The sequence below is a fragment of the Cetorhinus maximus genome, chromosome 13 (genome assembly GCF_964194155.1).
Source record: "Cetorhinus maximus chromosome 13, sCetMax3.hap1.1, whole genome shotgun sequence".
In the NCBI taxonomy this organism is placed as follows: domain Eukaryota; kingdom Metazoa; phylum Chordata; class Chondrichthyes; order Lamniformes; family Cetorhinidae; genus Cetorhinus; species Cetorhinus maximus.
The window spans coordinates 95596173-95608321 of record NC_135891.1 but is presented as its reverse complement, the minus strand read 5'-3'; the positions used below and the strand labels follow the sequence as shown (position 1 = coordinate 95608321).

At 38.1% G+C, this 12149-nt stretch overlaps 1 protein-coding gene and 1 long non-coding RNA gene across 2 annotated transcripts; one reads left to right on the top strand and one right to left on the bottom strand.

Moving 5' to 3' along the window:
* Positions 1–5114: 5114 nt before the first annotated feature.
* On the bottom strand, positions 5115–10879 carry LOC144688848 (uncharacterized). The gene is made up of 2 exons (XM_078555842.1): positions 10795–10879; positions 5115–8122 (listed from the first exon to the last, which is right to left on the bottom strand). Exon 2 carries the CDS (start codon positions 7987–7989, stop codon positions 6940–6942), a length of 1050 nt encoding a protein of 349 aa, XP_078411968.1. The 5' UTR covers positions 7990–8122; positions 10795–10879; the 3' UTR covers positions 5115–6939.
* On the top strand, positions 7568–10741 carry LOC144688849 (uncharacterized). The gene is made up of 2 exons (XR_013578493.1): positions 7568–7688; positions 10465–10741. It is a non-coding gene; the product is annotated as an uncharacterized LOC144688849 (long non-coding RNA).
* Positions 10880–12149: the final 1270 nt, after the last annotated feature.

Genomic DNA, 12149 nt, shown 5'->3' with positions numbered 1-12149 from the left:
TCCAGGAACTCCCTCCCTAACAGCACAGTGGGGGTACCTACACCACATGGACTGCAGCAGGTCAAGAAGGTAGTTCACCACCACCTTCTCAAGGGCAATTAAGGATGGGCAATAAATGCTGGCCTAGCCAGTGATGCCCACATCTTATGAATGAATAAAATGAAATTGCAAAATCACAGACTCTGAGCAGCCAGTAGAAGTAACTGGGGCACCATGTACCTCAAATGTTCATGTGTTTTATGATGAAGGTCCTGAGGAACAGAATATGGTAGATTAAAGGCTAGGTAGTGGTAATGTGAGTGACCATGACACTCTTAACAGAGCTATCATGTACACAGGTCAATTGCCCAGAGTGGGTACCTGCGTGGCATATTTTCCAGAAGGGACATATGTTTCAGAAGGGTCCAGTGAATGGAGGGGCATGACAATTGTGAGACAAGCAAGAAAAGCTACTAGAAAGTTTAAATGACGGTTGAATTTTTAAAATTTCTTATTCAGGATTTATGCATCACTGGCAAGGCCAGCATTTGTTCTCTATCCATCATTGCCTCTGAACTGAGTGGCTTACTAGGCCATTTCAGAGGACAGCTAAGAGTCAACCACATTGTGAGAGTCTTGAGTCACATGTAGGCAAGACCAGATAAGGATGGCAGATTTCCTTCTCTAAAGGAAATAGTGAACTAGATGGGTTTTTTTTGCAATAATTGATGATAGCTTCATAGTCATCATTACTGAGACTAAGTTTCAATTCCAAATTTTATTATTTGAATTTAACTTCCTCAACTGCTATGGTGGGATTTGAACATTTGTCTCCACAGCATTAGCCTGGGCCTCTGGATTACTAGTCCAGTGACAGTGACATTACAATTACACCACCATCCGCTCCCCCCCGCCCCACCCAATAAGGTCCATGGACTGGCAGAATGGTGTGAAAGAGTGGAGAGTAAGAAAGTGTATTGCAAGTACTGATAGTCCAGAAGTGGCTCATGTCAGAAAACAATCACGGCCAGAGAAAGAAGCCCTGATAGTGAAAGAGGGAGATCTCACAGTTAGGAGTCCTGACAGAGATATAAATGGAAGCAGAGGCCATAGCTTGTATATATAATGGTCTAATTTTAATTTAAAAAGAGAGAAGGAAATCCGTTAGTTGTATATTAATTGTGTGTTTAATTGTCAGCAGGCATGGGGTTAACTAGGGAATTCACTTGTGCTCCAAGAAAAGAACAGATTGAAACTGTTGCTTGGAGTTAGGGGATGCATGTTTGTCTGGTATATTTCTGTTAATGAAAACTTATGAAAGAATGTAAAGCTTAGGCTCCAATTCTATCTTTCATGACCTGGCTTCATGAAGCAAAGCAAACTATAAACCTGCATTCTTCCATGCAAGCTGACAAAATAATGGAATCAATCAATAACAAACTAGTGAAGTGCCTGTATGAAGATAATCTAGTGATCCTCAAGATGTTCTGGGACTAATCTTAACTTATTTCAAAAGGTGTCGTGCCAAATTTATAATGGGAAGGCCTATGATATCATACATCTAGGCTTCCAGAAAGTCATTGATAAAGTTCTGCATCAAATGCTACAGCATAAACTTATTTTGGATATCCTTTCTCAAACCTGAAGGTGAATAAGGAATAGGCCAACAGAGAATAAACAGGCAAGTAATGTCAGACTGGATAGATGGACTGAATAGGGCTCCCAAGTATTGGGGCTGGAGCCCTGACTGTTTCAAAATTGCAATGTTGTCATAGCTCAGCTGGTATTAATCTCACTTCTGAGTCAGAGCGATGGGGTTAGAATTTTAGATTTGCATTGGAGGTAAGATAAAGAGGCAGGTGGGTTGGAAAATTGTTGTTGGAAACCCCACCTTCTATGAGGTGGCCATAGTTGCAGCTGTAAGCTGCATTGTGGAGGGGTTCCCCCATCAAAGTAACAGTCTGGCAGCTGTGGCCAGTATAAATTCCACTTTTATTAAAAAGACTTCAGAGGGGAGCCTCCAGTTGAGGCATCCACTCTCTCTTACCCACCTGACTGGGGTGTCTGATCTTTCAGGGCTGAAGGCCCTCCTATTGGCTTTCCAGCCTTGGAAACCTGCCTGCCATCCTTAATTGAATGGCAAACACACAGCATGGCCAAATTGGCCAGCTGATCAAAAATTGCATTGGGCCTCAGGCGCTGGCGTGATGCATACCTGGAAATTGTCTCGAAATCCAGATCCTGGTGCCAAAACGAAAGTCCTGCCTTGTGGGCTCAAACCTTGCTTCAGAACTCAGACACATAAATTAGATGACAATTAGTGCAGTAGCATCAGAACGCTGCATTGCCAAAGATGCCATCTTTCAGGTGCAATATTAAATCAAGGATCCATCTTGAATAATATAAGGGAATCTTTCATTTCCACCTGCACATCAGCCTCATTGATATTGACAGTCTGATGAGTTAACTAAGAAATTAAGAGATGGACTGAAATAGAATTTGTAAGTGTGCTGAACAATAGTAGATAAAATGCCACATGGATAACTGCAGAGTATTATACATTGGAATAAAGAATAAGGGGTACAAAATGAGTTTTTAAAAAATGTATTCTTTCATGGGATGTGGGCATTGCTGACTAGGCTAACATTGATTTGAACCCATGTTCCCCAAACATTACCTCTGGATTACTAGTCCAGTGACATCACCACTACACCACCAAACTGGGTGGGACTAACATTAGATTCTATTTGGCATGTCCAGTCATCACACAGCAGCAATCAATAAAAACAATGGCCAATTAGGTGCTCTGAGGACTAGCTTTGTTGCCAGCAATATAGAATGAATGCTTGTTCCCTCATCTGTTTTATCTTTGCAGTTGGTTTAATTCATTTTCTTAATTATCAAAAACAAAACAATTATGAAAAAAAAGTAAAATTAAAATTGTGCAAAAGTGAGCATTTTTACATTATTCAATATTGATTCTGATTTGATTAACTTATTTTATTTATGCACGAACAACAAATGCCAAATATATGGATAACTGATGCTTGCACTGAAGTCTTTTATACCTGATAAGATCACAAATACATACACATATGGAGTACATTAAGCCTGTATTAGCTCATCAATGTAAAAAGTCTAATAGTTCCATACATCACGGCTTTCTACTTTTTACAAAGCACTCCAGGTTTCATTTCCATTAGGTAGATTAATGGAAATGAAAACCACAGAAACTGGCCATTCGACCCAACCAGTTTATGCTCCATTCAAGCATCCTCCCATCCTTCCTCATTGAACTCTACCAGGATAATACTAAAATCCCTTCCCCCCTTATATGCTTATCTAGATTCCCCTTAAATACATATATACCAATCGCCTCAATGACTCCCTGTAGTAGTGAGTTCCACATTATCACTTGAGGCTACTTGCAGCACAATTTCTCCACAAAACTCTGGCTAAAGCCAGTATTCGAAGTCAAACATAGCATTGATTACATGCACATAACATTCACGCTCTATGCCATTACTAAACCTGCTATCAAGGCCTGAATTGACTGATGGTAAGACTTTCTCCTCTAAGGAGGGCCTTTTTTATTTTCATGTCAATTCTGATGCTGGATTCAAACTTCATTTATACTGTAACTATATTGTTGGCACAAACACATGTCACCCTAAATTTGCCTCAAAATTGCTTGATGGGTACATTGAGGATGGAGCTTTACTCTGTACCTAACCTCTCCTGTACATGACTTGGAAGTGTTTTATGGAACAGTTGATCATTTCATGCGAAGAATTTCCTGACACTCTCCTATGTCCTAAATTGGCTATTGCTAATTTGAACATGTATCCCCTCTTCTACTGCGCTTTACTATGAAGTAGAGTTCCAAGATTTTTTTTAATACTGTTCATTTATCCCTCAGTTGCACTTTTCATTGCTAAAAGCCGAAGTTTCTACAATCTGTCCTCAAAACTCAGCCCCTAAAGCTCAAGGTCAACCATATGGCTATACCCAGCGATGTTTTTGAAGCTTGATTGTCTTCCTTGTGTCTGAGTGAGCAAAACTGAGGATTTGTATATTTTTATTTGCTTGTTGTGGTTATGACACTTTGCATTGTTTCACAATTCTTTTTAATTTACATTCTCAGTTATCAGCTAATTTCCTCTCCATGGTCCCTTTCACACCCCTTAGTATTTTCTAACCACTTTTTTTTAATTCTTTCATGGGATGTGGGCATTGCTGAAAAGGGCAGCATGTGTTACTCATCCCTAATTGCCATAGAATGGAGTGGCTTGCTGGGCCATTGCGAAGGTGCCGTGAAGAGTCACACGTAGGCCAGCTAGCCATCACGTGGCAGATTTCCTTCCCTAAAGGACATTAGTGAACCAGATGGGTTTTTTATGACAATAGTTTCATGGTTGCCATTACTAAAACTGGCTTTCAGTTCCAGATTTTATGAACTGAATTTAAATTCCACTACCTGCCTTGGTAGGATTTGAACCCATGTCCCCAGAGGATTAACCAGTGCCTTTGGATTACTAATCTAGTGACATTACCACTATGCCATCCTTTCCCCTAATTTTTCTTTTAATTAGTAGTCTTCACCTTTATTTTCCTGCTGTAAAACTTTCAAATGTATTTTTCTGTTTTTATGTTACCAATACATGCTTCAAACACACACTGAGACATTGCCTAACAAAAAACGAGGATGCTGGAAAATCTATGGAGAGAAAAACAGAGTTAACGTTTTGAGTCCGTATGACTCTTCTTCAGTGGGAACTTCTGCATGTCCTTTCAAGAAGCACAGCTATCTAAACAGATCCTGGTATAAACAGCTGTTTAAGTTGGTCAATTTCAACGGATAAAGTCTTGAGTTTGAGTCATACGGACTCGAAACGTTAACTCTGTTTTTCTCTCCACAGATGCTGTTAGACCTGCTGAGATTTTCCAGCATTTTCTGTTTTTGTTTCAGATTTCCAGCATCCGCAGTATTTTGCTTTTATCTGAGACATTGCTTATTCCAAGTCGGTGATTTCCCAATCATATGGATGGAAAATCAGGGACTGGGGTTGTGCAATTTCCTAATGTACACTGGTGTCACAGCCTAGCTGCAGAAGTAGAATATATACCTTTCAATGCACCATTAGTGAGTTTGCTAATTTATGCAATAGACATGTTTAAGAAACAAAAAAAATCTTCACAAAATAATATAGACTAAACCTTAGATTGGATCTGCATTCATGGATTCAGCACTGTTCATCAACAAATAAATGATGCCTTTCATTTTTGAAAGTAGAAACTGCTGTGACTAAGCTGTACCATGAGGCTCAACCCTCCCTCTGCCCCATGAATAGTAGTGGTCAGTCTCTGTAACATATTTATTTTGCCTATAATAAACCTCACAGCCATATTGCACAAATGAATAAAAAAATCTGGACGATGACCATGTAATAAGGTTTTATATAACATTTTATGATTGAAGTATCTCAGAGAAGCAATACAATGTAATGAATACTAGCCAGAGCCTTGACTGTAAAATTACTAACCCTTAGTTTACAGGAATGACCTTTGATCCCCTGTAAGTTTCCTGTAAGAACAATTTCCCCTACTGGCATACTCTTAAGTCAATATCTACATATCCAATTCTTAAAGTTTGGGAAGTATAATCTGCATATAGATTAGTTAAGGGGAGGGGGGCTACTTCATGTATCAAATGCAACTTCGTCAACATACAAATTAAGAATACACCACTCCAATCAAAAAGGTGAAATATATTAGTAGTGGATTCTATATCTATACCTATACATTCTTGGCCAGTTGTGCTGTGAACCGCAGATTTCTCAAATTAACGGTAACATAAAATAACTTGTTTCCATTTTCTCCCCAAGTTTTTCACCAAGAACAACTTTTAAACTGTAACACCGTATTCCTTATTAAATGCTTTTGCAATTACTCAAATAAATATTTTGACAGTCAATTATTAAGTACGGATGACATGCAAACAGATTGAATTTATACAAACACAAAAATAAAAAACATTTGCGCAGATATCTACGCACTTGGACACCAGTAATGCATTTTAGTAATGAAACCGATAATATCCCATTACATTAACGCTTTTGTCAAGATACAATCAGTTCAAGCGGCGCTACAAATCAAAACAAAACAAAGTTGTTTCAATTTTAAAGGCGACAGCAAATATTAACCCTTTATTTGCAAACTTGTGACTTGACATCAGGGTGCTAATTTCCCATCAAAGCATTTGATGCGTGCCTTTTTAAATAGTTTTTAATATCAATATTTTTAACAAGTGGTGACGATGTAAGTATCAAGGTCGGCCATGTTTATTTTAACTAAAGCGATCTGTTTCCAGAAATGAATAATGACAGGTAGCAACTAAAAGATTTTATAGAAAATTGGCACCGGTACATACAAATTGCGGTGTGTGTGCAGTGCATAATGACACGTGCAGCCAGCTACACTTCTGTTTTTTTCACCAATTACTGCGTATATAACACATTGTAACTTTTCAATAGCTTTCCACTCTGTTTCTTTATAAATCATGCACTATATTTATTGTTTTATTGATAAAATGACCTGATCCAGTTATTTTAGTTTTTTTTTGCATTTGCACTATAGTAATGAGGTAAGCTATTTCTTATAGTTGCGCCACCAAATCATGAGATGACAACCAGAACTTGGCACATCAGGAACAGTTAACTGTTAACATCAGGAACTGAACAGTTAACATTGGCTCCACTGCAAATTTTCAGTGGGAACTTCTGCATGCCCTTTCAAAGAGCACAGCTATCTAAACACAGCCTGGTATAAGCAACCCTTTAAGTTGGTCAGTTTCGACGGATAAAGTCTTAGGTTTGCGTTCGACAATTTCTTTCCCACTATAGTTACTGCCGCGATCACAGATGGGGTGCACATCAGGCGTTGCTTTTGTTTATTTGTAAGCTACCCAGTTTCGCCTGGGGGCTGTGCATCATTTGAAAGCCCCCATGGAAACAGTAGTCTTCTCTGCAGCCGCCGATCGACGTTGGAATTAGAATGAGCTTCGTCACTAAAAGCTGCAAAGTGGGTCTTATGGGGATCAACGTAAATTTCAACAAATCGACCTTTACTGGAGGATACACTCAAACAATTTTGCTTCTGCTGCAGGCAGTCCTCATTCGTTTTAAACCTCAGTTTGTGAGGAAAGTTTCTTTGTGTTCCTGACATTTGAAAGTCCTTGAAGGCGATTGCTGAACCCGACTCTAAACCTCTCACCAGCAACTGGTGAGCTTGTGGTTTGGATAGGTGTGATGAACCAAAGCTTTCGACATTACACTTCACACAGTGCAATTTTTCTTTAGAGTATATTGTTCCATCTCTGAATGAGGGCTGTCGGAAGACACCAGCTAAACACAGAGCATCTTCCCTATAAGGCCCAGGAGACAGCTGGGAAGCCGCGAAAGCTGACTCTACGCGCTCTCTGTAACCCAGCCCAAATGGTGGCGCTACGTGACTGGATGAATCCAAAGCCGGTGCACTTTTTAACGACCTTAAATCAGGCAGCAAATTAGCTAGAACACCCCTACACAATGTTTGTGACTGCCGAGGAACGCCAGTGAGTCCTAACTGGTACTTGAGTGTCAGAAGTTCTGCCTTTAGACGTTCATTTTCCCCCATCAGGGCTATAACTCTAGTCTCCAGCTCCATGTCAAGTAAGCGCCGTCTCTCTCGCGACTTTTTAGCCGCCTCGTTATTTTTCTCCCGCTTATTCCAGTAATTGGCATCCTTACTTTCTTCTGGCACGAATTCCCTTTTTCGCCGGAGAGTTGGAGACAGATTTCGCTTCTGCAATCGAATGCTCCTCTTATTTTGTGCTGAATCACCATTAGGAGTACCTGGAGCTCTCGTATTATCAACACACAGAGACCTCACTTCAGCAGGACTGATTTCTGGCCCAGAGTGGGAGGAGGCACCAGGACCGACACTGGCTTTTAAATAAGGCATTTTCCTCATCGTGTTGAGGAAAATCCCGTTTTAACGAACATTGATTTTTAACTTTTGAGGGTTTGCTTTCTGATGTACAAAATAAAGAGGGGGACACTTTTTCTCGTTGTGAAATCCTCTAGTCTTCGCAGTTCTTTGATATCTACAAGAAAAAATATATTGATGTAAATCGGCCAAATTACATCAATTACAAACCGATTGGTTGCAGTGTAACAAAGACATGGTAAAAGAAAACAATAAGGAAGTTGTCATGTTAAATTAGCGGTCGCTTATATTTAAGATATGACACGATTAGTTTCCAAGACTATCAAAACCATAATAACTCAGAACAAAGCATAGCCTTTATAAAATAAACCGTCTCAAACGGTTTCCAAAGTTCTGTAGTCGTTTAAATGAACAATTAAATACTTGTGTTTCTGATTTGTTTGAGTCAAGCCTGTTTAAGAAACGTCCGTTTTTAACACACATATTTCCATAGGACATTAATTTACAACAGCAACAGTGTACAATAGCTATTGATGGTGGGCTGTTTGTTACCATCTCCGAATGCCGAGACGTTGAAAATATTAAAACACTGAAAAACCTACTTGGCAATTCATTTTCGTTATTCTGGTGAAAATACTTCTTGTAGAATTTGAAATGGAGTAATTCATGTGAGTTGTGCATTACAAGTGCATTCCATTGTGTAAGTCAATTTATTTAGGTAGCAGGATATTGCTTGCATCGATACCATTTGATACTGCAGTGCCTTTGGTTAACGCATTACAGGATATTGGTTAAAGTAATTCCTCTGGTTACTGCATTACAGGATATTGGTTAAAGTAATTCCTCTGGTTACTGCATTGCAGGATATTGGTTAAAGTAATTCCTCTGGTTACTGCATTACAGGATATTGGGTAAAGTAATTCCTCTGGTTACTGCATTACAGGATATTGGGTAAAGTAATTCCTCTGGTTACTGCATTAAAGGATATTGGTTAAAGTAATTCCTCTGGTTACTGCATTACAGGATATTGGCTAAAGTAATTCCTCTGGTTACTGCATTACAGGATATTGGGTAAAGTAATTCCTCTGGTTACTGCATTATAGGATATTGGGTAAAGTAATTCCTCTGGTTACTACATTACAGGATATTGGTTAAAGTAATTCCTCTGGTTACTGCATTACAGGATATTGGTTAAAGTAATTCCTCTGGTTACTGCATTACAGGATATTGGGTAAAGTAATTCCTCTGGTTACTGCATTACAGGATATTGGGTAAAGTAATTCCTCTGGTTACTGCATTATAGGATATTGGGTAAAGTAATTCCTCTGGTTACTGCATTACAGGATATTGGTTAAAGTAATTCCTCTGGTTACTGCATTACAGGATATTGGTTAAAGTAATTCCTCTGGTTACTGCATTACAGGATATTGGGTAAAGTAATTCCTCTGGTTACTGCATTAAAGGATATTGGTTAAAGTAATTCCTCTGGTTACTGCATTATAGGATATTGGGTAAAGTAATTCCTCTGGTTACTACATTACAGGATATTGGTTAAAGTAATTCCTCTGGTTACTGCATTACAGGATATTGGGTAAAGTAATTCCTCTGGTTACTGCATTACAGGATATTGGGTAAAGTAATTCCTCTGGTTACTGCATTAAAGGATATTGGTTAAAGTAATTCCTCTGGTTACTGCATTATAGGATATTGGGTAAAGTAATTCCTCTGGTTACTACATTACAGGATATTGGTTAAAGTAATTCCTCTGGTTACTGCATTACAGGATATTGGGTAAAGTAATTCCTCTGGTTACTGCATTACAGGATATTGGGTAAAGTAATTCCTCTGGTTACTGCATTAAAGAATATTGATTAAAGTAATTCATCTGGTTACTGCATTACAGGATATTGGTTAAAGTAATTCCTCTGGTTACTGCATTACAGGATATTGGGTAAAGTAATTCCTCTGGTTACTGCATTACAGGATATTGGTTAAAGTAATTCCTCTGGTTACTGCATTAAAGGATATTGGTTAAAGTAATTCCTCTGATTACTGCATTACAGGATATTGGTTAAAGTAATTCCTCTGGTTACTGCATTACAGGATATTGGTTAAAGTAATTCCTCTGGTTACTGCATTACAGGATATTGGGTAAAGTAATTCCTCTGGTTACTGCATTAAAGGATATTGGTTAAAGTAATTCCTCCGGTTACTGTATTATAGGATATTGAGTAAAGTAATTCCTTTGGTTAATGTATTACATAATATTGGGTAAAATAATTTGTCTGATTAATGCATTAAAATATATTGGATAAAGTAATTCCTTTGGTTAATGCATTACAGGCTACAATTCTGTTTGGTATTGTAGTACATTACAGGAAAATGGCTAAGCTCATTCATTTGGGTATAGTAAGCTAAATATGGGATATTCGGTTTATTATGTTTTGTAGTATATTACAGGGCATTCCCAAAATTAATTAATTTGGAAATACATTGCAGGTTCTTATATCAACACATTTGTAGCATATTACAAAATATGCGAAAAAATGCTACCCTTTAACTCAGAATAGAAAAGTGACGAGTTGTCTTCTCGTATACGTCTTGTTCCATGAGACGTTTGCTATGTTTTAGAGCGAAATGTTTTTAGAAGAAAACCGGATCAATGATCAGTTGTAAGGATTATCCACAAGCAACATGAACTCAAATAGACTATCTAAATGGTTTCTACTCTCTTGTATTGAACACTCTGAAAATAAAAGGGAGCGAAACACAATAAGCACATGAAAAAAATATGCGCTCTTGACTTTCTTTGATTAAATGTATCCTTACCTGCACGGCAATGAAGTGGGGAAGTGGTAAAGAATAATTCAGTAAACGACTGTCGGCTTGAGGCGAGGGCGTTGTCTGCTTTTGATGAAGAAAAAAAAAATCCGGAAATAACCAGGAGATAGAAAGGTCTGAGAATTTAATATGCTCAGCGAGGATTATGGATCTCCACCCTAGTCTATTTTTGCTCCACGCCATTAGAGTTCATCTCACCTATGCACCTATCGACTTACTTATCTTACGACTCTTGCGGCAGATAGTTTCCTGTTTTATCGGTACATTCCCTCAATTAAACCGGCACACTTTTTTACAGTTTAATCAAATATATATCTGATTCTTTTTTTTATAAAATGCCGAATGCAAAAGCGCTCAGTACTACAGCCCTGTCCCAAATATCAATGATCTATCAAGCAAAACTTTATAACTTCTTCAATGCATCTGCTGGATGAAACAATACGTTTTCCGGTTTTTAAAAAAAGTATGATATACGTAAAGCAATCCTTTATGTTTCGTTTTGGTTCAAGTCATTGCATATAGACTATAATTTTAGAATATTCTAATTTGTTGAAGCTTTGATTACTTTTCGTCCCTCGTATGCTATTATTTAAAATATTTCTAAGCATGGAGTTCTTTGCCTTTAAGTTGTTACAATTTCCTTGTTTACGCCTGGTGACCAATTCAAACAGGGCAGTTATTCTGAGATAAAAACAAAAAGCTAAAAGCTACTGCGGATGCTGGAAATCCAAAACAAAAACAGAATTACCTGGAAAAACTCAGCAGGTCTGGCAGCATCGGTGGAGAAGAATTTCTGAGTTCAGTTCAATTGTTTGCACTTTTACTTCTGAGCTACAAAGCTGTGCTTCAAACATCAGGCCAGGGCTTGAACAGTTGACACTTCAGCATTGTACAATTGGAGATACAATCTTATAGACCAACATGTTGTTCTAAGGCCTTTGTGGATGTTAAAAATCCATTGACAAGAGAAAGTATTTGGCCTGGCAACATTCCTCCTCAATTAACACCACCAAATATTAATTCCATGTTGTTTCTATGTGCCACACCTTGCAGCAGGTAAAACACTGCTGAATTTGCCTAAATAACTCTATTTCAAAGTAATTTATTTGGAACATCTTAATAAATGTGATAAAATACTACAAAAGTTCTTCAGGGAAGTCCAATTATGCATATAGTTTGGGTTCAGAATTGTCTGAATATCAGTAAATTTCCAGCCACAAATTAGTCCAGTTGGGGACAAAAATACAATGCTGGTTTGAAAGAAAAATAATAGGAAGACATCTTGTGTCAGAGGGATAAGATGCACTAAGGAAACAATGACTTGTATTTCTATCATGTAAAGG

What these genes read in the sequence shown, in the direction of transcription:
- LOC144688848 (XM_078555842.1), bottom strand. Translation starts at nt 7,989, where the DNA reads ATGAGGAAAATGCCTTATTTAAAAGCCAGTGTCGGTCCTGGTGCCTCC.